Source organism: Suricata suricatta, chromosome 14, assembly GCF_006229205.1.
Source record: "Suricata suricatta isolate VVHF042 chromosome 14, meerkat_22Aug2017_6uvM2_HiC, whole genome shotgun sequence".
Lineage (NCBI taxonomy): Eukaryota > Metazoa > Chordata > Mammalia > Carnivora > Herpestidae > Suricata > Suricata suricatta.
The window spans coordinates 59,537,834-59,562,065 of NC_043713.1; the positions used below are offsets into that span (position 1 = coordinate 59,537,834).

Here is a 24,232-nt window from a genome sequence, read left to right on the forward strand (position 1 = left end):
GGGGCACCAGCGGCGTGGTGCCGGGGAAGGGAGGCCTAGGGGACGAGGAGCGGGAGCCGGGCGGGGAGGAGGGAGGCGCCAGGCCCGCCGCGCCCGGAGGCGGAGCGGCCCCAGAGGGCGAGGCCGGGGGTGGGGGCGCGCGAAAAGCCGGGGAGCGGGGTTGCGCGGGGACCGCGGGGGCGAAGGGGGCGCGGCCGGGGAGGGCGAGGCCCGCGGCTATTGGTCCGGGAGTCCCGGGTTGGGGGTGGAGAGCAAGCGGAGGGTCGAGTCCCCGGGAGCGCGCCGCGGGGCCGCAGTCGCCGCCGCGGTCCGAGCAGCAAGTGCCCCGAGCGCAGAGCCGGCGCCCGCCATGAGGGAGATCGTGCACATCCAGGCGGGCCAGTGCGGGAACCAGATCGGCACCAAGGTGGGCCGGGCACCGGGCTTTCCTGCGGGTGGGCAGCTGGCAGGCTTAGGGTGTCGGGGCTCGACTCCTCGGTGCGAGCGCCCCGGAGCGCACCCTCTGTGCCACTCGGTCCTCGGAGCCCAGCCCTGTCCTGCGCTGCACCCAGGAAGTGCTCGAGGAGTGGCGCGGCCGAGGAGGGGGAGTCACAGCCCGGGACCCCCTGCCCCTCACCCCATCCCCGCTCCTGCTGGGAGCGGCCGCCGGCGGCTCTGGCGCGCCTGGAATTCGGCAGCCGGGCCCCGCGCGCCCTGCCCCGCCCGGCCAGCCCTGGAGTGAACCGCCGGGGAGGGCGCCCTAGGCTCCGGGTTCTGACCGTCTGTTCCCCCCGCCTCTCCCTTCCCAAGTTTTGGGAAGTGATCAGCGATGAACACGGTATAGATCCGGCCGGAGGCTACGTGGGTGACTCGGCGCTGCAACTGGAGAGAATCAACGTCTACTACAATGAGTCATCCTGTGAGTCGCGCGGCGCGCCCGGGACCCCGCCCTTCCCGGTCCGACACGGTGGTCCCCCTCCCAGACCCTCGGCCATCCCCGTCCGTCCCTGCCCAGACCCCAGCCATCTGCCCCTCGGATCCCAGCCATCCCAGCCCCCCGCCCCCGGGATCCTAGCCCTCTCCCCCCGGACCCTCGGCCATCCCCCTCTTGGACTTAGGCCATCCCTTTTCCTGATTAGGCCTTCCCCCTCTAGGACGCCGGCCTTCTCGGCCTTCTCGGGTCTTCTCCGCGGGAAATCCGCCGTCAGTTTATTTCAAAAAGCCAAATTTGGCCTATCACGCGGGTCTGAACTCTTGAACCAGACAACCCGTTAGGGTTGTGAAATCACGTACTGGGTCATGTCCGACTTTCTGTTTTGCTTTGTTTTTCAGTTTTAAATGTTGTCTCTTAACGGAGATTTTTGGCTAAAAATTTGAAAAGCCCTTAAATGACTCCTCTGCCCCTTTACCAACCTCTGAAAACTCTTGATGCTCCCTCGAAGCTGAAGCTCCAGACAGTTCTCGGTAATTGGTGAAGTTCAGTAAAAATTGCAGGCTGTCGTTCATCCAAGGTTGGGAATCATTTCCTCCTTGCCCTGGATATTCATTGTGGCTACGTGTATACACTATTTCTGTAACAATCTTATTGTAAAATTGGATATGTGCCCTTCACAAAACAACAAAAAATGAAGATGTTGAAAGAACACTCAGAAAATGACAGATGCTACCCTTCCACATGGTGACACATAGCCCCAGAATAATTGGTGTTTGGAGTCCCTTGCTCTTTGTCCACACAAGAGCTGGGAAGAGTAAGGTACATAAAGTACTGTGTTTTATCCAATCAGCAGCGATAAGAAAAGGTCTGGGACAGCGGGACATACAATAAGACATTTCTAGATAGTACTAAAAACTCCAGTTATATATTGCATTTCCTGTTAACCCTTAGGTCCACTTTGTTTATACTCTTGCTTCAGTGTGGTGTGTGCATAACAGGAAAGAAGTTGTAGGGCAGGTCCTCTGGGCAATCTTATTAACCCCACCCTCACTAGGGAACAATTTCCTGCCTAAGAGGCATGAAATGTGCTTGATAACAACAAGGCTGTACAGCAAATGTCATTCATAAATGAGAGTGTCTTCCGGAAACAGCCTGTGGGCTGGTACCTGCAACATGGTGCTCAGACCACAGCTTGGATCCATTAATGTGCGTGCTTGAAGGATGTGCGGAAAAGTGGAAAGAATGTCACAGCAACACGGCAATTTGCTGCAACAGATATGGTTTATTTCCATGGAGCTAAAAAAGTGAAACCACCCAGCAGGAAAGAGGTGGCAGGGTGAAGTGGAAAATACCAGAGGCAGGAAGTCAGGAGACCGGATTTCTCATGCTGCTTATTCCTGGAACTTCCTCTGCCCATTCATGCTTGGGTCGGTTTCCTCATCTGAACAATTTAAGGTGGGAATGTGTTGTCCAAGGCCCCTCCCAGTGCTAAGGTTCTATGATTCGAAGAAAGCCGGGTCTGTCTCTGAAGAGAGCCTGTTTCGTAGGATGCGGGCCCTGTGGTGGGGGGACTTGCTACGGGGAAGTCCATCACTCTGGAAACCAGGAAGTGATCCTTGCGGGTGGGCTTTGTTCTCTTCCAGCTCAGAAATACGTGCCCAGGGCTGCCCTGGTGGACTTGGAGCCAGGCACCATGGACAGTGTGCGGTCCGGGCCTTTTGGCCAGCTCTTCCGGCCTGACAACTTCATCTTCGGTGGGTTCCATCTTTCCTGCTTGCTGCTGCTTCTTCTTTTTTTTTTTTTAACATCAAACTAATTTATGTGGAAGTTTAAAAACATCACTTGGCAAAGAAAAGCTTAGAGTGGAAATCAACCATCCCCAGTGTTACACAGGGTGCCCCTTTTAATTCTTGTGTTTTCTTTAGGAAAGTAGTGTGTGTATCTCTAAATGAAATGCTTATATTGATAGTTCTTTTATTTTTAAGCTTATTTATTGATTTTGAGAGGGGGGAGGGGAAGGGGACGAGAGAGAGGGAGAGAGAGAATGCTAAGCAGGCTCCACACTATCAGCACAAAACCCGACATGGGGCTCAAATCCGTGAACCATGAGATTATGACCTGAGCCGAAATCAAGAGTTGGTCGCTTACCCAACTGGGCCTCCCAGGTGGCCCGGCCGATAGTTATTGACTTCACAAATTTGTTAGACATTAATTTCTCTTGTCCCCTTATAAATGATCATAATAATATAATATATTACTCATTTAACTTCTGTGTTTTTATACCTATACTTTTCTTCCATTACCTATAGACAGTTATTTTGCTTTCTTTCTAAAGGCTGGCACCATGTGACTTTTGCTTTGTCAGAACTGGGCAAATCTAGCCCTCCCTTCTTCCACTTAAACCATGATAAAGCACCTGTTCCTCTACACATTCCTAAAGAAAATTATATAACATTAAATGAAATGGTACCATTAGTGCTACCAACCTCCATCAGTCGGTAGTCATGGTTTTTAGAGTCAAGGTTACTTAACAAAATATTCAAAGGGGGAATGTTCAAAATATCCAAAAGAGACAGAATCTTGAAAGATTTTACTTTGCTACTTTGTAGCAGAATCAGGCTACACCTGTTGCAAAGGCGACTCAGCAAGATGAATGTCCATAGAGTTTATGAATCTTTCAGGTATCATCCACTCCCCTTTCACCCTGACAACATATACAACCAATGAGATAGGCACAGCTTCCGATAGTAACTTGTTCAAGAGTTGGACCATAATTGACCCCAAGCAGAGACTCTTTTGGACCCTGCTGCCCAGTGTGGTAGCCACTGGCCACGTGTGGGCATTTACATTAAAGTTCATAAAAAGTTAAATAAAATCAATTCACTTCCTCAGTTGTACTAGCTACATTTCAAGTGCTCAATAATTAAATATAGCTAGTGGCTACCATATTGGACATAAGGAAGAGTTCCTCCATTGCAGAAAGTTCTATTGGATAGCGGTGCTCAGGGCCTTAGTAGAGATATTCTATCAAATTAGAGGAATGAAAAGAGAAAACAAAAAGGCACTGTGCAATTGTGGTTATACATAGCCATTTATTTTTTTAATTTTTTAATGTTTTATTTATTTTTGAGACAGAGACAGAGCATGAATGGGGAGGAGCACAGAGAGAGGGACACACAGGATCGGAAGCAGGCTCCAGGCTCTGAGCCGTCAGCACAGAGCCTGACGTGGGGCTCGAACCCACGAATGTGAGATCATGACCTGAGCTGAACCTCTGAGCTAACCAACTGAGTCACCCCATATATAGCCATTTCTATCTTAAGAGCCAAGGTAGAACCTACAGGATGAGTAGCATATGTGCAAGTCTTCTACTCAGCAATTGTATTTTAATGTTAAATACCATACATTCAGTTCATTTATGTTCTTTTCTCAAAAATTACCAATGTAATAGGGTAAGAAATATGCCTGGAGGGAAAAATATTACTTATCAGCCAAAATACCTCAATCAACAACGAACAAAATTTCAGTGCCTGTAAAAGGCAATGTGTCTTACAAGGAAATGAGAGACTCCTAAGGCTGATTTGTGGCTTAAAGTTACTATGGTAAGTGTATCAAAGGTCTACTTTCCAACCCCTTCCATAAAAGGCACGAGATAAAGATAGTTTCACTGAGGGTAACAGATAATCTTCTGTTATTTAAACCCTATATATCTAGAGTATCCCACACGCAGTAAATGCTTGATATATATTAGCAACATCCTAGGAATGCAAGGATGGTTCAACAAGAAGTCAGCTAATAGATTAAGAGAGACAACACCTTAATAGCTGCCAAAAATATTTGACAAAACCCAATATGTGTTCCTGACTTGTAGGAGACAAAAACACTTATGTGCAAACTGGAAATAGAAGGAATGTTCCTCTATTTAAGAATTATCTTCTAACGGGTGTGCGGGTGGCTCAGTCAGTTAAACGTCTGACTTCACCTCAGGTCGTGATCTTGCAGTTTGTGGGTTCAAGCCTCGCATTAGGCACTCTGCTGTCTGTGTATAGCCCACTTTGGGTCCTCTGTCTCCCTGTCTCTCTGCCCCTGTCCCATGAACGCTTTCTCTCTCACTCTCTCTCAAAAATAAATAAACATTAAAGAAAAAGAATTATCTACCAAAATACATAACAATGTCATTCTCGCTGGTGAAACATTAGAAGCATTTCCAGCAAAGTCAGGTAGGAGAAAAAGATGTCCATTGTATCTTCTATATTCCATGTTTTGAAGGTTCTAGCCAGTGCACAGAGACCAGAGGAAGAAAAGCGATGCAAATCACTTAAAGGAAAAGACAAAATTGTTATTTGAAGGTGAAATGATTCTCTTGGGTTTTCAGATAGGCTGTCCAATGACCAGTGATCAGTATTTGTAAGACCTCAGTAAGGCAGCCAGACACAAGATGAAAAGACCCGGTCGTTACTGCTGTGAGTGACCAGTTGTCTTGCTTTGCCTGATTCTAGGAGGTTTTCCAGGACACCACACTTTCAGCGTTGAAACTGGTGAAGTTCCAGGCAAACTGGGACAAATTGATCTCCTTAAAGGCAATAGTCAATTATAAAATACGAAGGGAAAATACCCTCTTCACACTAGGATGACAAAATCTATACATAGGGACAAAATTTACTAGTAATTGGGAATGAGGAGGAGTCATTAAAACAAGATATTTTTCTCCCAACATACTGGCTAATACTTTAAAATCTAACAGCTAGTGTTGGGGAAGTTATTTGGGGGAATGACAGTTTTAAGCATTGTCAGAGAACAACGTAAGGGATTCAGCATATCAAGAATTTTGATTCAACAGTTTCAGTTCAAGGAACTTGTCCTACAGAAGTGCTTGCTCATGCGTCCGTGGACGATGCACTACTGGTTTCTAGAAGACCTGAACCCTTTTGCCCCCCCATTGCCCTTCCCACCAGCTGGTGCCGGATTCTTGTCAGTTCAGTGGGCTGCTCCCTCAGAGCCTTGTGACAAATAGTCTTGACTTGGAGAACAATATTCTGTATGCTCAAGAGGAAATAAGGATGCCTCCGCCATGCTTGTTTTGTATAGATCGGCGCCATCTGTCACTTTCTCTTACTAAGTGGGTATATAGATTCTTAGCAGCTGTGGACTGTTTGTAACCCCTTTGAGTTGGAGTAGCCGAAAAGAGCACTGAATGGGGACAAGAGAAACTTGGTGGCTAATTTCAGCTCTGCCACCTCTGGTGCCATCAGTTCCCTTCTCTGGGCTCCTTCGGTTTCACAGTCTGTGGAATGAAGGGCCCCCAACATCCAGGCCTCTGTAAGAATCTGAAGTGTCCCCACCACTACAGAAATACACCTCCATGTAGAATTCTGCCCAGTTTCCTCCCTTGAAGGTTCAATGGATTTCTGGTAAGAATCTGAGAGGATAGCTAAGGCTTCTTTATTATTATTATTATTATTATTTAAATTTCATTTAAATTTTAGTTAACATACTGTGCAATATTGGTTTCAGGAGTAGAATTCAGGGATTCATCACTCCCACACAACACCCAGTGCTCATCACAAGTTCCTCCTTAGTACCTGTCACCCATCTAGCCCATCCTCCACTCACCTCCCGCCACCGACCTACAGTTTATTCCATACCATTAAGAGTCTCTTGTGGTTTGTTTTCCTCTCTCTCGTCTCTTACTCCCTTCCCATATGTTCATCTGTTTTGTTTCTTAAATTCCACATATGAGTGAAATCATATGGTGTCTTTCTCTGATTTACTTATCTCGCTTAACATAATACATTCTAGTTCCATCCATGTCATTGCAAATGGCACGACGTGTGTGTGTGTGTGTGTGTGTGTGTGTGTGTGTGTGTGTAAAGAAGATGTGAAATATTTGATGTATTCAGGAGGACAGCTAAGGTTTCTCAAACCTGTGTTACAGTTGGCTGACTCTACCTCAGTCAGTAAATGTTACCAAACAAAATTAATAGACTTCATCGTTAACAAAAGTATACAGTTGACCCCTGACAAACGCAGGGGTTAAGGGGTGCAGACCCCCTGGGCATCAAAAGTTTACTTATAATGTTTGATTCCCCCAAAACTTAACTACTATTAACTAGAAGTCTTACTGACAATATAAGCAGTCAACACGTGTTTTGTATGTTGTATGTATTCTATAGTGTATTCTTACAATAAAGTAAGCTAGAGAAAAGAAAATGTTATTAAGAAAATCCTAAGGAAGAGAAAATACTTTCACAGTACTGTACTTACTGATCAGAAAGAATCTGTGCATAAATGGACGCCTGCAGTTTAAGCCCAGATAGTGCAAGGGTCAACTGTACATCTTTTCTGATGGGCAATACATGGTAGGCAGTTCAAAAGAACTGAAGGCATATACAGTGGAAAGCTTGTCCCTCACTTGCCCGTCCACTTAGTTCCCTCCCAGGAGGCCGGCTCCCATTGCTGAACTCATAGGCGCCCTTCCTGAAGCATGCGCACAGTAGAAGCAAATACGTGAGCTTGTGAGTCTGAATATGTAAAAACATGGTGAGGTTTTATTTATGTAACATACGTGGCTTTCCTCCTTCTAGGAAGGATATGAAACAGTGTAAAGACAGCCTTAAAATGTGGTCATTTATTCATGTTTTAAACTTTTATTTATGTTTGAGAGACAGAGTATGAGTGGGGGAGGGGAGGAGAGAGGAAGACGTAGAATCTGAGGCAGCTCCAAGGCTCTGAGCTGTCAGCACAGAGCCCGAGGCCGCCTTGAACTCAGGAACTGTGAGATCATGACCTGAACCGAAGTCAGATGCTTAACCAACTGAGCCATTCAGGCACCCTGAAATGTGGCCATTTAAGACACAGAGTGAACTGTGAAAATTCATTCAGTTGCAGCTGAGAATTAATTTAAGCTATGGGTTGCTGGCAATGAAATTCAAAAAAGGAAACCCAGTAAAGGACACAGTGGTCATCATCATAAAAGGGAATATACCACTCTTTTAAAAAGGGAGATCCCCTTCATTCTACATTATTTGTATTCATTTATTTTTAATTTTTACATTTCGTTTTTCAACAAAAGCTAATAAGGAACCCATTATTAAAAACTAAGATTAAAAAATCATAAACTTTTATGATTTTAAAGTAGATAATTTTAATAGTTACATAATGTGTAATTATTTCATAATGGCCAGTAATCATAGAGTCATTTCTTACCTAATTTTGCTCTAAGAAAGAATATAGCAAGGGGCACCTGGGTGGCTCAGTCAGTTGAGGGTCTGACTTCATTCAGCTCAGGTCATGATCTCATGGTTTGTGGGTTCAAGCTTTGCATTGGGCTCTGTGCCGCCAGCTTTCTTAAAGAGTGGGAGCCTGATTCTGACTCTGTGTCTCCTCTCTCTGCCCTTCCCCTGCGTGCACTCTGTCTCTCTCAAAAATAAATAAAATGTTGAAAAGAAAAACAAAGAAGAAAGAAAAGAAGAAAGAAAGAAAGAAAGAAAGAGAAAGAAAGAAAGAAAAAGAAAGAGAGAAAGAAAGAAAGAAAATAGTATTCTGGCTCAGTCAGTGGAGCATGCGACTTTTGATCTCAGGGTAGTGAGTTCAAGCCCCACCTTGGATGTGGAACTTAAAAAAAAAAGAATATAGTAATATAGAATCTAGATATATGCATCATGGTTCACATAAATTGGTCTGTGTTCCTAACTCTGATTCCAGAATAGATTCTCAAAAGTAAAGTTATTGGGTCAGAGCCTGTTTGAACATATTGAAGTGTACATTTTGCTTTAACTGGGTTAATGCTACTAGCAGTGGTTGAGGGCACAGTTTTTGCTCTGCTTTTCCCTTTTTGAGAAATGTATTGACTGAGGGACTCTGGGCAATATAATTGAAATTGTTTTAAGAATTGCCTTATAGGAAGTACAAAAAGATCTCTGAATTTGGAGAGTCTGTATAAATTGCATAGATTGTCAGTTTAAGAAAAGAGAAATTTGCACTCACATAAACAGGATTCACACATAAAGAAACTTGAAAACCCGATATTAAAATTTAATTCAGTGAACCCTACTGCGATAGGGAGGGGCAGTTATCTGAAGCACACGCACGCACACACACACACACACACCCTTTATTGCTTCTTGAGGGAAAACAGAAAAAAATTATCCAATTGTACATTGTTTTATTTTTAATTTTTAAAAATGTTTTAATTTATTTTTGAGAAAGAGAGATACACAGCATGAGCAGGGGAGGGGCAGAGATAGAGGGAGACGCAGAATCTGAAGACAGGCTCCAGACTCTGAGCTGTCAGCACAAAGCCCGATGTGGGGTTTGAACTCACAAACCATGAGATCATGACCTGAGCCGAAGTTGGATGCCCACCTGACTGAGCCACCCAGGCACCCTACATTGTTTAAATTTAAGATGTCAAACTTATCCTTGTTACATTGGGCTTCCTGTAACATTGGTCTGTTTTCTTTCTTTCTTTTTTTTTTTAATGTTTTATTTATTTTTGATACAGAGAGAGACAGAGCATGAGAGGGGGAGAGGCAGAGAGAGAAGGAGACACAGAACCAGAAGCAGGCTCCAGGCTCTGAGCTAGCTGTCAGCACAGAGCCTGACGCGGGGCTCGAACCCACGAACGTGAGATCTGACCTGAGCCGAAGCCGGAGGCTTAACCGACTGAGCCACCCAGGCGCCCCTGTTTTATTTCTTAAAACAGGTGGTATGTTGATATTTATTGAGTATGTTTCATATGCTTTTACCTGCCTTCAGGCTGTCATGAGAAGAATGTTGGCATGGATGTGGCGCTGGCTCTTGTTTATGCACTTTCTGGAGGTTTCTGATAGGACTCAGGAGGCCAACCACCTTCTCTGGCTCACTTGTCCCCTGCCCAGCCCAGATGTCCGCTCAGGGTCAGGATCTTCGGCCATCACTCGCGTGCAGCTAGGACCTGTTGAGCTTTTAGAGTCTTTATGAAATTGGATCAAACTATTGAAGTCGTGGTGAGTTGGTTTTCCATGGCAGCAGCTTCAGTGATGGTGGCGGTTTTCTTTGGTTTAATGTATTTGAACTGAAGACTGAGAGAGCTCAGAAAGGTCTGGTCTTGTCTTTCAGGCTGTCAGTAAGTGGGACAAAAGAGATTAAGAACAAATTAACAGAGACCTATGATGACCATTTGATTATCGAGTGCACTGTCCCTGTAAACCTTCAAGAATGTTAGAAATGACATTTTGCATTTAAATCGTCTCCAGAATACTTTGTGATATCTTTGCTTGTTAGAACATGCATCCTTAATTTTGATTCAGAATATTTAAAATTTTTAAACAGATTGTCCTGATGTGGGATAGTTTTAATAGTAATTTTTAAAGTGACGCTATTTTTTAAATTTTTTTAATAGTTTATTTTTGAGACAGAGACAGAGCATGAGTGGGGGAGGACAGAGAGAGAGAGGGAGACACAGAATCTGAAAGAAGCTCCAGGCTCTGAGCTGTCAGCACAGAACCCGATACGGGGCTCGAACCCACGAACCGCAAGATCATGATCTGAGCTGAAGTCGGATACTTAACCGACTCAGCCACTTAGGCGCCCCAAAGTGACATTATTTTTAATTAAGAATTGCAAATTGTTTAAATGAATGTTCTTCTTTTGTTAAAATAGCATGCTTGTTATGGGGAACGGAGAGGTGTCCCGAATGTATAAACACTGTACTGTTTGACGAAATTGTTGTTTTCAAGTCATCCTCCAGTTAAGAAAAGAGGTGGAATTGTCTATGAATGGGAGATGGCTCATCCCCCATCAGCTATAGAGCTCATTATTTCAGAGTTGGCAAATTACAGTAAACAAGTATCATTCCATTTCTAGGTATGAGGTGAAGTGTTTATTCTAATTTTTATTTCTTTATTTTTGAGTGGTTTAAAAAAGCACACTTGAAGTAATTATAACTTAAAAAGTGAAAGTTACCTGCATTTAAGTTTTGAACATCAACATACTTGGGGAAAAAACCTTTTTCTTTTTTTTAAAGTTTTTTATTTACTTTTGAGAGACAGAGACAGCGCGAGCAGGGGAGGGTCAGAGAGAGAGGGAGACACAGAACCCAACGCAGGCTCCAGGCTCCTGAGCTATCAGCACAGAGACCAACACGGGGCTCAAACCCATGAACTGTGAGATCATGACGTGAGCTAAAGCTGGACGCTCAACCGACTGAGCCACCCAGGTGCCCCAAAAATCCTTTTTCTTAACGAATTGCTGGTCATATGGCAGTCATGCCCATGGACAATGGGAGAGAGTTTGTGGGAGAAAATGGAGTCACAGAAACACAGAAAGCCTCTTTCGGCACATGTAACTTTCCCTTCCACATTCGGGGTGAGAGGGCTTCAGGGAGCACTTAATCCTTCACCCAGTGTGAGCAGGAGGTAAACCAGAGGGTGGACTCTGAGAAAACCCTGGGGACCTGTTGTGACTCACCTGCAGCCTTGTGTTCTACGGTCCGGAGCCGCTGATTAATGTCACAACATCTCATTACCGAACATGTTCAACTCATGACCCCCAAATATTTAACTGGGAACGTCTGTTGCTATGAGACAGTGGCAAAATATTTTCAGAAGTCAGTAGCTTCTTTTTTGTCAAGAGCAGAGAAAACCTTGTGGCTAATCATGCTGTAAATACTGAGGAAGCCAAGTGAACTGTGTGAACTTGACTTGCAGGGACTACACGTCTGCCTGAAGCCACCTACCTGCTGTCGGTTGCTGTTTTCTGCTCTGTTTTAATGAAATAATCTCTAGCGTCTTTTGGGCAATTGCACTCCTGTTTTTTCCTTCGTGAAGGTGCACTAGTCTTAGACTGAGCTCCATGAACGAGCATGGATCCCCACCCTTGTTCTTCCTGGCCCCTCTGGTGCATCTGGCCAGCTGTTGCCTGCTAGCTGGGTTGGGGAGAGGTGGACAGCAGTTTGTGGGGGCACAGGAGAGCAGTAGCCATTTTTGAGCCAGCTGGGCGGGGAAAAAAGAGAATCTGTGCTCAAAAAAGAGAACGTAATTGCCTCCTAGCTGAGGAAGTGGCCACCAGGAGGGCTGAGGTGGCTGGTGCCCTCAGGGTGAGCTGCAAGCATGGAGGGGCTTGCCCTGTGCCCATGGGGCACGTGGAGCACGGTGCTATCGTGTCTGTCATCTTAGTGCCTTTGACCAGCAGACGGGGTTGATATGGAGTGAGTGGCTAATATGCCTTGTGAGGTGGGGCTGAGACAGACGAGCAAGGGGCCACCTGTGCCTCCTTCCTGTGGGCAGTCCTCCCTCCTGGACACATCCCTACTTACTATTGAAATGTGTTTCGTGTTTTCGTCACAAAGTAAAACTGTTTGCACGTGTTCTCTTCAAATGCACAAGTGTGTACTGTAAAAATGGAACCTCCTCATCCCTAGTACCAGTGACCTTGAGATTTTATTCCCTGGCGCTAACTAGTGCTGTACACGGTGCAGATGTGTCTCCCCCTGACCTCTTCCCACATACACATGCAAACGCACACACTTAAGCCGTTGATTTGGTTTTCAGAAAATGGGATCATGCTACTCCCTGCAGCTTTCTGAGTTCATGAACATAACTGGGACATTCCCTGTGACCGTCACCACACCTTTCTGCTGCATGGGTGTCCTCATGGAGTAATCCCCCCACTTACTGATATTTTTAAAACTTCCCTTAAAGGCATGTTTTCATATTTTAATTTTCTCTTGATTATAATAAGAGATAGGTTTGTTTAAAATTTTTCATAAGCAATATGTAATGTGGAAAGTTAACTCTCCTATTATCCCATCCTTCAGAGACAACCAGTTACTGGTTTGCTGTGTATTTCTTCAATTTATTTCCTAAATGCAATTTTAAATGTTTCAGCAAAGTCTAAAATGTTCATTTTGCTAGCTAGGTAAAACATTTACTTGGCCCAGGTCTCAAAGGGAACAAAAGGGTGCACAGTGCACACTTGGCCTCGTTTCACCCCCAAGCTGGTGCCCACGCAGGCTTCTTCCCAGAGGCCCCCCAGGATTCCTGTGGTCATTCCATGCCTAGAGCAGCAAATACATACCTGTTACACGGATGAATGACAGCCAACTGCTTATATCGTTTGGTACTTTGGGGTTCTTCTTTCCTCCCTTCGCAGTATCCTCAGTACTAGAGCTGATGGCTAATTGTATTCTGTCACACAGACACCATCACCGATTTAAGCCCTCTGTTAAAAGATATTTTGGTTGTTTCCATTTTTCTTTACTATTGCAAACTGCTCCTCAGCGAGTACTTGTCCATAGATCATTTTCCACGTGTGCGGGTGTATCTATCTAGGCAAATTTATAGAAGTAAAATTGCTGAGTCTAAGGGGACTTTTTTTTTTTAATGTTTTTAATTTATTTTTTGAGAGAGAGATGGCGTGAGCAGGGGAGGGTCAGAGGGAGATAAGAATCTGAAGTAGGCTACAGCTCTGAGCTAGCTGTCAGCACAGAGCCTGATGTGGGGCTTGAACCCACAAACTGAGAGATCATGACCTCAGGTGAAGCTGATGCTCAACCAACCAAGCCACCCAGGCGCCCCAAAGGGGACTAATTCTGATAGATATGCTAAACTGTTCTCCATAGAGCGGAGGCCCTGCTAGGCCTCCCTGCAGCCTCACAGCGTGGGGGGAGGCGGCTTCCCCCAACTCTGGCCAACAGTATCCACAGCTTTCTGATGGCTTTCAGTTTCACCAGGGAGAAACTCCTGTGAATCTCCTTGTTTTCACGTGCATTTCCTTTATGAGGAGTACATCAAATATTTAAGTTATTTGAACTTTCTTCCCTTCCCTAAAAGTTACTGTTTTCCGTACTGATTTGTAGAACTTCTTTAGATATTTAAGTAGGGTGTCCTTTGTATGTGAGCCAAGTCCCCAGCAGTCAATACATTTTAAACTTACTGAAGAATCACAGGATTTTGGTTGGTTTTCTTGTTTTACAGACTTCCACTAAACACCCACAGTGTTTAGCACTGATAAAAGCTGTGGAAGCTTCAAGGAAGTTTGAGATAAGACTCCTTTCTCCAAAAGTAGGCCCTTGTGTAAGACCACACCCACTGTCCACTGCAGAATCAGGGGGCTGGCAGCAGACCTCAGTGAGAGGGCCCTCTCCGGAAAGTGCGGGGATGCCTCCCATCTGCTTATCTCCCCTGAGGTAGCGCTGGGCGGCTGCTCTCAGGCGGCAGCCTGCCTGACGTCACTGCTCCCCGGCGCGGCTCCGCACTAGTGTCTCTGGCATCAGGTATGGGCCTGCCCACCCAGAGCACAGAAACTGGTCTCTGGATGGTGGTTTGGGTTGTTACCAACAGCTGGGCAGAGACAAAAATCAAGCGAACATCTTTGGAATAAGTGGAGAGAGGTCCATAGAATGTGACTTCTGCACTGTCTTAGCTCTAAGCGGAAGGACAAACAGGCCTTGGCATCTCTTCTTCCTCTGTGTCCACCTGACACAATCAAATCACCTGCCAGCTACTATGGCACATCCTGGTCCTTTTCATTCAATACGTAGGGAAAGTTGGATAGGGATGCTAACAGATTTATTTTTAAGTTTTTTATACATGATTCTTTTCAAGACTCGATTTGATACACACCTGCTTACCAAATAAGCAAAACGTTTTTTAATAATATTCCTTACTTCTTAAATCACGTTAGCTGTATATTACATTGCCTTGTTACCTGTAAAAATAATGTTACCTGACTCTTGATTTCTGCTCAGGGCCTGATCTCACAGTCATGGGATCGAATCCTGTATGGGACTCCGTGCTGGGTGTGGAGCCTGCCTGGGATTCTCTCCTTCTCCCTCTGCCTCTCCCTCTGCCCCTCCCCACCTTGCACGCTCTCTAAAAAATATATTTAAAAAATATTTTAATGTTTATTTTTGAGAGCGAGCGTGTATGAGCCGGGGAGGGGCAGAGAGAGGGAGACACGGAATCCAAAGCAGGTTCCAGGCGCTCAGCTGTCAGCCCCACTGAAATTGTGTGCCACTCTCTTGTGCTTTGTCCCAGGACAAACGGGCGCAGGCAACAACTGGGCGAAGGGGCACTACACGGAAGGGGCTGAGCTGGTGGACTCGGTGCTCGACGTGGTGAGGAAGGAGTGCGAGCACTGCGACTGCCTGCAGGGCTTCCAGCTCACGCACTCGCTGGGTGGCGGCACGGGCTCCGGCATGGGCACGCTGCTCATCAGCAAGATCCGCGAGGAGTACCCCGACAGGATCATGAACACCTTCAGCGTCATGCCCTCGCCCAAGGTGTCGGACACGGTGGTGGAACCCTACAACGCCACCCTGTCGGTGCACCAGCTGGTGGAGAACACGGATGAGACGTACTGCATCGACAACGAGGCGCTGTACGACATCTGTTTCCGCACGCTCAAGCTGACCACGCCCACCTACGGCGACCTCAACCACCTGGTGTCGGCCACCATGAGCGGCGTCACCACGTCCCTGCGCTTCCCGGGCCAGCTCAACGCCGACCTGCGCAAGCTGGCGGTGAACATGGTGCCCTTCCCACGCCTGCACTTCTTCATGCCCGGCTTCGCGCCACTCACGGCCCGCGGCAGCCAGCAGTACCGCGCGCTCACCGTGCCAGAACTGACGCAGCAGATGTTCGACGCCAAGAACATGATGGCGGCGTGCGACCCGCGCCACGGCCGCTACCTGACCGTGGCCACCGTATTCCGGGGCCCCATGTCCATGAAGGAGGTGGACGAGCAGATGCTGGCCATCCAGAACAAGAACAGCAGCTACTTCGTCGAGTGGATCCCCAACAACGTCAAGGTGGCCGTGTGCGACATCCCGCCGCGCGGCCTCAAGATGGCCTCCACCTTCATCGGCAACAGCACGGCCATCCAGGAGCTGTTCAAGCGCATCTCCGAGCAGTTTTCTGCCATGTTCCGGCGCAAGGCCTTCCTGCACTGGTTCACGGGGGAGGGCATGGATGAGATGGAGTTCACAGAAGCAGAGAGCAACATGAACGACCTGGTGTCAGAATACCAGCAGTATCAAGAAGCCACGGCCAATGATGGCGAAGAAGCTTTTGAAGACGATGAAGAGGAGATCAATGAATAGAGGCGCATCCCTGTCTCAGATACAATTCAGATGTTCTTCCTTAAACTCCAGAGCATCGTGACCCTAATGGCCACCACATGGTGCTCTATGTGGGCGTAGGCCCCTCACCAATGCTACAGAATTGCACTATCAGTCATCTGGAATGAAGAAAGCACAGCAGAATAGCAGAGAATTGGCAGTCCTACCCAATCAAAAGATCAGACGATCTTTTCTACTGCAAGACTTGAAACAACGAACGGGCCATCGATGAAGGGCTAAACGAATTGATCTCACCCTCTGTTTAGTGTTCGACCATGCTGAAAATTAGCAAGGAAGTTAGTGTTTTTCATCCTTTGTGATGAAACCTAAAGCTGTGCAGTGTTGCCTTATATTGAAAATGCCATATGGAACTTTAAAACAACCTATTCATAATAAAACACTAAAAACTGTCTCTTTGCCTCTTCTAGCCTCTGTTTCCTGGATAGACTTGTTACTTTGTGTTGTTATAATGTTTACTTGAGTGCCTTGTCCCTTCCTGGGGTGAATTGCCTCAGCCACTAAGTGAAAGAGCTCAGAGGAAAGACTTTCCTTGAACTGCAGGCTTTAAGGGTGGCAGCCAGAATTCTCCAGAGCATAAAAGTTGCACACACATAAATAAAAGGCCATCATCCCCATTTGCAACCAGCACTTAGACCTCCCACAGAATCTCCCTGTGTCCTGTCCTGGTCAGTCCCAACCTTCCCTAACAGCTAAGATTTTCCAGAGGAGCTACAGAAAATGGCCTCTCAGCTTCCAGCCAAAGCCAGGGGGATGTGCAAGCTCTTGGGGGATAAGCGGGGAATGGGCAGGGCTGGCTTTGAGAGCTGTGGGTTTCCTTCCAGCAGCGCTCAGGCCCACCACAGAGACTGAGGGCTGTTTTCTATATAACAAATCACCACTTCACAGTTTCTATAACTTGTGACACACCTCTGTAAGAGGTCTTATAAAGCCAACTCCATAGGACATGGCCAGGCTAGATCTACTAGTAATTAGCAGACATCGCTGTCCACCTGTCTCTGGTTTCTTTCTGCCCCTTTGAAGTTAGCTGTGAACATGCGACTTTGCTTTAGCCAAAAGAATGTGAGTGGCATCTCACTTCCAGGTGGCAGTGTCTAAATGCTAGTGCTGGACCCTCAACTCTGCCTCTGCAGCATCTTCCCTCAATCTGGGTCTCAGTTAACTGTGGAGCACAGCCCTCTCTAAAGTTTGTCAGACAAGGAGCAAGAAAGAACTGTCACTTGGAGCCATTTTGCTCTGGGGTTACCCCAGTGTAACCTGGCTCCCCTACCTGACAGAAGGCCTGAGCTCTGTGATGCCATGGCTTGTACCCAGTAACTTTATTCTGAGAGGACCCCAGCCGTGGGCAACAGAAGAGGAATCATTAAACGTGGCAGAACTTGAACCACAGTTAAGACAGGCCTGTTCTGCAGAAATCTGAACTACTTTGTGGGTCAGGCTCCACGTAGCACCCGACATGGGGAATGCTCACCACAAAGTGTGGGCCTCACTGTGCAGACCAGTAACCCACAGGTGGCCATGGTAGCTATTCCAGGCCATGGCGGATGCCTTCTCAGACCCCACAAGCTTGTGTGCAGCTTTCTCATTAGAAATGCAGATGCAGGTTACCATTTGACCAACAATCTCATGCATTGCTTTGTCCCTTTTCTTACTGAATCAAACCTGACTCGTGTTTAGCACAACCCACTCTATTCCATTCAGGGGGCCTCACAGCCAAGGCCTACGGGGGCTCCACCCATGCTGGCACCTCTCTTGGCAGTGGTCCAAGGAAGTGGTGTCTCCTTGCCTGTGTGGAGAACAGCACACTTAACCCCGTGATGGGCCGGGCGCGTCATACAGTTTGTCACTCAACTACCCTCCACGAGCAACCTCTGAGGGAGGCGGTGATTGTGTTACATCTGCAGGTCACCAGGCAGAGCAGCTGAGACACAAGTAAGAGCTGAGGAGGGCTCCCTGCTCCTAGAATACCAAATTACTGACACCCACACAGCCGCTTCTGCGGTCCAGGGGGCTGGAGACTGGCATCTCTGGGCCACCCGGAAGAGTGGTACTGGGACAGAGAGCCTGCCCATCACCCCTCCCACACTATCGGTCCAGTGCTGCTCCAGGAATACCATCTAGGTCTTAAGTCTGAGAAGTCATTCTCACAACATACTTAACTGCATCAAGAATCCACAAGGCCAGCTGAAATAACAAATCCATGTGATGATTTGGGACAGCCTGCTAGACTTGCTGTGGTCACACACTGACTTCCAGACCCAGGTGGTGTGACCAGTGTCAGGTCATGACCAGCCTGGTGAGAACATAAACTGATTCCATCATCACAAGATTCTCGCAATGACTGCCTCGGTATCAACGTACTTTATATCCAGAGTTCATCATTCCAGAATGTACAAATCTAGAAGTTACCAAGCCTCTTGTGGGAGCTGGTAAGAACCAGGACTGAAGTTCTGAAGGATTTTTCTCTCCAAAGTGAGAACACTTAATTCCTTTCCATTGTTTTCTAAAAGAAAACATGCCAAGCATAAAAGTGACCCTTTGTTGAGTTCCAAAGGAAAAAAGTACAGTACACTTTGTTTTTGATGTAAAGCCGTATTTACATAATACATTCATATTTGTAGGTATGTTACAGCTCTCCGTAGAAAAGCATTCCATTAAAAGGGCAACATGTGTTCTGCATTCAATCTTTAAAGTATTAAGTCAAATTAAAATACTCTTATCAGGACTCCACAGCTCATCCACAGAGGGGAAACTCTGAAGGGAACAGGAATGAAGAGTGGGTGACGGGAAGAGAAAACTGCGCCCTCCCCACACTGGCAAGCCCCCTCGGATGGTCGGTCCCCCGCACACATCAGCTGGTGCCACGGCCGGGGGAGGGCACGATGCCGAGCCGTCTCCACGCTCTCAGCCGCCGTCTGAGGGCCTAGCCGGCCCACAGACACATTCTCCTGGGCCTCTGGAAAGTCACCCTGCCACCTGGCTGGGACTTCAGAGGCCGAGGACTAAGCACTCCTCTTCCCGCCATCTCAACCAGGCCAGCAGGCGGTTCTGGTCAGCCTCACAGTGTCCTTATTTCTCAGAGAAAGCCTGATGACCACAAAACAACGCGCTAAAATGGCCTCCCTCCTTGGATCTGGTTGGCCATTTTCTCATCCCGGGGCTCCTCTTTCTCCTTTTCCCGTTCTTTGTTCCAGTCCTTCAGGCCCTCTGGGAGTGAAGTATCCTCATCCAAGCTTCCAGTGCCTTCCACAAATTCTTCATAGGTAGATTTTTCTGCAAACGGTCTGGGTCCCAAAAGTTCAACCATGTCATTCTTATCTAATACTTCTTTTTCTAATAATAGAAGAGCAACCTGAAACATGAACAATTCCCATTAAACACAATTACTCAGTAAAGTCTTTTCAAAGCTCATCATTTTTATAGGATTTAGGACCACTGAAAAAGATATACATAAGGTTCCATGATTTTAGAGTAAAATATACAAAATATTGGAAAAACAATTATTCACCCAGGAAGGGAGTAGCTAAATACATTGTGATATATTCACAGGTACAATTCTGTACCTGTAATGAAGAATCTCTCTGTTCTACATACATCACGGGGAGATATATTCAGGGAAAAAAACTAGATGCACATCTTTGTATGGTATGCCACATTTGCCCTTAAAAAGAGCAAAATATTTTTCTTTTAATGTTCTTACATATATACATAAAGAAGTTCTGGAAGGATACATTACAAAGTTATGAATGTGGCTGGGAGGACAAGTTGGGGCAAGGGGCAGAAATAGGTAAACAAGAAATTTTAAAAAGTTAGTTGGAAAAAATAAAGACAAGGGTAGAGATACAAAAGGAAGCCAGGAAGGTTTATATGAAAACATGTATCTTGCAGTTCTAGTCATTTATATGCTTGAACTACTAACAGGCCACCAAGAAAGAGACACCTGAGCACCTACGTGTGTGCAGGAGAGTGACGTACGAGGGAATGGGGCGGAGTGGTTCTATTAGAGCATCTGATCATTACACAGACAGTGAAACGGGCTAAAATGTAAACTGACCTTTATATTTGGTTCCTGAGGTAACTCCCTTAGAAATTTAACTTATCTGCACCTTGCACTAAATGCTATGTGTTTAAAGATACCCAATAATAAAGCAATTTTACTGTTTTTTCAATTTTTAAAAGCTTTATTATGGAATATTGCAAATATGCACAAATGCTGGAAATGGATAATGTATTCCCATGCAGCCACTATCAACAGTTAAGTTAGGGCCATTTTTGTTTCATCTACTCCCTAGATTATTCTGAAATTTAAAAAATCTGTCATTTCATCCATATATATTTTTGTTTCTATTTCTAAAAGATAAAAACTCTTTTAAAAAACAAGGAGGTTTTCGTCTTAGACCATCATTATGTCTCAGTTTGCCTATTTACACAGTTGTGGGTAATCACTTAGGTTGCAATACTGTTACTTAACATCTCCATGTACTAGTTTGTTCTTCTGTAAAAGGGGGTGACAATGAGGCTGTAGCGAGTCTGAGAGAAGCGCTGCATCTCAGGCAGCACCTGGTGCACGGAGAGGACGCGTGAACGCTGGCTGGTGACTCCGATTCTCCTAAAGCTCAGCACTTACATATCATCCTGTTGATCAGAGGAGCACAGTGAGGCCCAGATCGTGGAGGGCACCAGTGCGAACAGCAACGACTCCAGCCACCTCTCCTCTTGATGGCTCCCTCACCGCCCCCTGCTGGCTCAGCATCACTCTTAGCAGATTTAATTTTCTCAAACGGGCCAGACGGTACTTCAGAATTCTGCAGTGTTTCAGGATCTCACTCTGTTGAACCAACTTCCCTCTCCCAAACATGTCTGTGTTACCACTGTCAGTACGTGCATTCTACATGCAAAAGGACAACTGGACCCGCTGAAACTCAATGGACGGATGGTGGGTGGCAGAATCCTCTCGAATCCCTGTACACACAGTGTCCTGCAGCCAGTGGTCTTCAGTGAGCTCCTGCCCTGGCTTTCACAGCTTAGGTCCTTCTTTCCCACAACCGCCTACGGAGGGGAGGCACCACCAAGAGACCCCACCTCCAGCCTGGTCCTCCTATCCAGACCTCATCTGCAAATGCCCACTGCCCGTGTTCTCTTGGGTGTCAAGTCTGACCCCAAGGGAGTCATCTCAAGGGCTTTCTCCTTGTTCATTCTGTACATTTGACCAATAAATCCCGGTTTTTCAGATCTGCCTGTGTCTTACTTCTGCTGCTGCTCCCAGAGCCATGCCAGGAATACAGAAAAGACCCACAGCAGCCTCTGAGCTGGTCTCTCCCACCCCTTGGATTGGCACACGGCTGCCACACTCTCCTTCATATGACCTTCATTGTTTCCACTCAACACTCTTTAAGGACTCCCTATTGTAAAACAAAGGGGCTGGGTGAGATCATTGTGAAGGTCACTCTTATTTCTAAAATTGTTTCTAAACTTTCTAGCTAGACTTTGAGAATGTGAGCAACTGCAGCCCCTGCCCCCAAATACCTGCTCAACGCTGCCCCGCTCCACACACACTGCCTGCTCCCCAGGCCTCCACGCAGCCATGTCCTTCCTTCTGCTGCCCTCCTCTCCCCGTTCACTGGAACTTGTCTTCTAGGTAAGACCGTGCTCTATCTCCTATAGGAAGCCTTTGCTGACCACGCTGATCTTCCTTTCTCAGAGCTCCTGTGAATGCTTTCCAGAGTGCCAGGGCACCAGCTCCCTCTGCCTGCACTGAGCGCCTTTGTAAACAGACATCACGGATGTTTCTGGATTGCCTAGCATGAGGCAGGCCCACACGAGGCCTCTCTGAAGACTTACTGACGGAATAGCAATCCTGGAATATTCTTTTACCTGTGTCAACCTCTCATTTGTGCTTCAGGAGTGTGGAACGTTCAAAGAAGAAAAACTTTAATTGTGGCTGCACGGATTCTGAATAATCAGTTTACTGGATGCAAGAAATCCATTGAATTTGGGAAGAATCCTTCCCTTTGGTAGGCGCTATCATATGAAGTACAACAGAAAACACAAAGCACGTTTATTCCCAAAGCTCATAATTAAGCCAAAGCTAATTTGCATGTGCCAATTCCTACTTATCTAGTTGGGCTAGCTTTTGTTTGCCCTTTCATCACTACCTATTTATTCCCGAGGTGGAAAATAGTGGTAAACTCCCGCCTGTCCACTGAGCTCCTTACTGAGGAGTACAGGTTAAACACAGCGTAGGGAGGAGGGCTGATTCAGTGGTGTATTCTCTGTAGTTACAAACAGACCTGATTAATCCTGCACTCACATTCCTAAAAGCCACAAGGGATGGGACTGTGTCCTACTTTTGCTCACCACGGCATTCCCACTTCCTCATAGAGACAGAGGAGAAGCCAAGTCAGAATAAAGAAATGAACCCAAGAGTTAGCCACATAGCAGGAAATGCTAATGTCTATGAACCAACCCAAACAGTCAAGTCATCATTTTTAATTTTTTGTTTCCTTCAATATCGTGTAGTGAATTACTCACACGACCAGCACCTACCTTCTCCACCTCAGCTTTCTTTTCTGTGAGAAGAGCCACTGTTCTTTTATAAGCATCATTAATAAGTATTCGCACTTCCTCATCTATCAGTCTTGCGGTGGCTTCACTATAAGGTTTCTCTAAAACCATATCGCCCTGACGTGGGAGGTCAAAGGAGATTTGCCCAACCTTTTCGTTCATGCCAAACTGAACAATCTGAAAAAGAATGTATGATCAGTGGTGGGCGCCAGTGTTGCTGACAGGCTGACTTATAAAAGGGCAGGAAGCCTTTACAATGGCGTTAACTCTGCACATTTCACTTTACTCCTCTTTAACCTGGCAAAATCTACAGGCAGCGCTGCGCTGGCTGAGTGGACAAGGGTGTTTCATGTAGACAGTGGCAGCGATGGATGGTATTTTCAACTCAACTAGCGACACAAGACAAGAAGCCCACAGACAACATCCATGAGACCTGCAAGGTACTGCAAAGAGAAGCATCTGACAGACCCAAGAGGATAAAACTCAAGCCATCAGGGCTCTTCCTGGAAAGGGAAGTGTGCTACCCTGAGAACAAGTGATTTTGGAGGGGAGTTTGCTTTTTCCTGTTCCTTGAAGCCATGGGTTCCAGTCTGGACCCCAAAAACTAAAAAGCCCCATGTTAAGAAGTTTCTGGAAGTAAAATCCAAATAGACTACAAAAGAGAAGGCCCAGATGAAAGTGAAGAGCAGGAACAGAGCCAAGAGAACTCAGAAAGCAGGAAGCCACACTTTTATAACCTTCATGAAACAACAGAGAAGGGAATTCTAAAGCTATAAAACTAGAACAGTGGTCTTAATCCTCTCCCTTTTAAGAGGTCAGAAAAGCTCCTCATATTCGTATGGAACCACAAAAGACCCTGATTAGCCAAAGTCCTATTGAAGAAGAAAACCAAAACGGGAGGCATTACAATCCCAGACTTTAGCCTCTACTACAAAGCTGTCATCATCAAGACAGTATGGTATTGGCACAAAAACAGACACATAGACCAATGGAATAGAATAGAGAACCCAGAACTGGGCCCACAAATGTACGGCCAATTAATTTTTGACAAAGCAGGAAAGAGTATCTGATGGAAAAAAGACTGCCTCTTTAGTAGGTGGTGCTGGGAGAACTGGACAGCAACATGTAGAAGAATGAAACTAGACCACTTTCTTACACCATACACAAAAATTAATTCAAAATGGCTGAAGGTCCTGAATGTGAGACAGGAAACCATCAAAACCCTCGAGGAGAAAGTAGGAAAAAACCTCCTAGACCTCAACCGCAGCAATTTCCTACTGGACACATCATCAAAGGCAAGGGAAATGAAAGCAAAACCGAACTCTCGGGACTTCAACAAGATAAAAAGCTTCTGCAAGGCAAAGGAAACAATCAAGAAAACTAATAGGCAACCAACAGAATGGGAAAAGATAGTTGCAAATGACATATCAGATAAAGGGCTAGTACCTAAAATATACAAGGAACTCACCAAACTTCACACCCACAAAACAAATAACCCAGTGAAGAAATGGGCAGAAGACATGAACAGACACTTCTCCAAAGAGGACATCCAGATGGCCTACAGGCACATGAAACGATGCTCAACATCACTCATCATCAGGGAAACACAAATCAAACCACACTGAGATACCACCTCA

The 24,232-nt window shown here is 46.1% G+C and overlaps 2 protein-coding genes across 6 annotated transcripts in view; one reads left to right on the forward strand and one right to left on the reverse strand.

The window, feature by feature from the left end:
* Positions 1–247: 247 nt before the first annotated feature.
* TUBB6 (tubulin beta 6 class V) lies at positions 248–16,425 on the forward strand. Of its 4 annotated transcripts, XM_029921511.1 has the most exons (4): positions 248–406; positions 790–898; positions 2,557–2,667; positions 14,932–16,425. In XM_029921511.1, exons 1-4 carry the CDS (start codon positions 350–352, stop codon positions 15,993–15,995), a joined length of 1,341 nt encoding a protein of 446 aa, XP_029777371.1. In that variant the 5' UTR covers positions 248–349; the 3' UTR covers positions 15,996–16,425. The 4 variants fall into 4 exon arrangements, with proteins under 4 accessions (XP_029777371.1, XP_029777375.1, XP_029777372.1 ...); XM_029921512.1 differs by lacking the exons at positions 248–406; positions 790–898 and adding an exon at positions 1,110–1,443; XM_029921515.1 differs by lacking the exons at positions 248–406; positions 2,557–2,667 and having other exon boundaries at positions 813–898.
* Positions 16,426–18,603: 2,178 nt separating this feature from the next.
* The window catches only part of AFG3L2 (AFG3 like matrix AAA peptidase subunit 2), a 39,696-nt gene continuing 34,067 nt past the window's right edge, over positions 18,604–24,232 (reverse strand). For both annotated transcript variants that reach the window (XM_029922132.1, XM_029922131.1), the window contains 2 exons: positions 22,578–22,772; positions 18,604–19,383 (listed from right to left, as the gene is read on the reverse strand). In XM_029922132.1, the coding sequence (XP_029777992.1) occupies positions 19,141–19,383; positions 22,578–22,772 (438 nt within the window). In that variant the 3' untranslated portion in view covers positions 18,604–19,140. The remainder of the gene's footprint in view (positions 19,384–22,577; positions 22,773–24,232) is intronic.

Bases quoted from the DNA above. Each gene is read 5' to 3' on its own strand.
- TUBB6 (XM_029921511.1), top strand. From the start codon at position 350: ATGAGGGAGATCGTGCACATCCAGGCGGGCCAGTGCGGGAACCAGATC. The intron at 899-2,556 runs GTGAGTCGCGCG...GTTCTCTTCCAG, and splicing joins CTACTACAATGAGTCATCCT to CTCAGAAATACGTGCCCAGG. The intron at 2,668-14,931 runs GTGGGTTCCATC...GCTTTGTCCCAG, and splicing joins GCCTGACAACTTCATCTTCG to GACAAACGGGCGCAGGCAAC.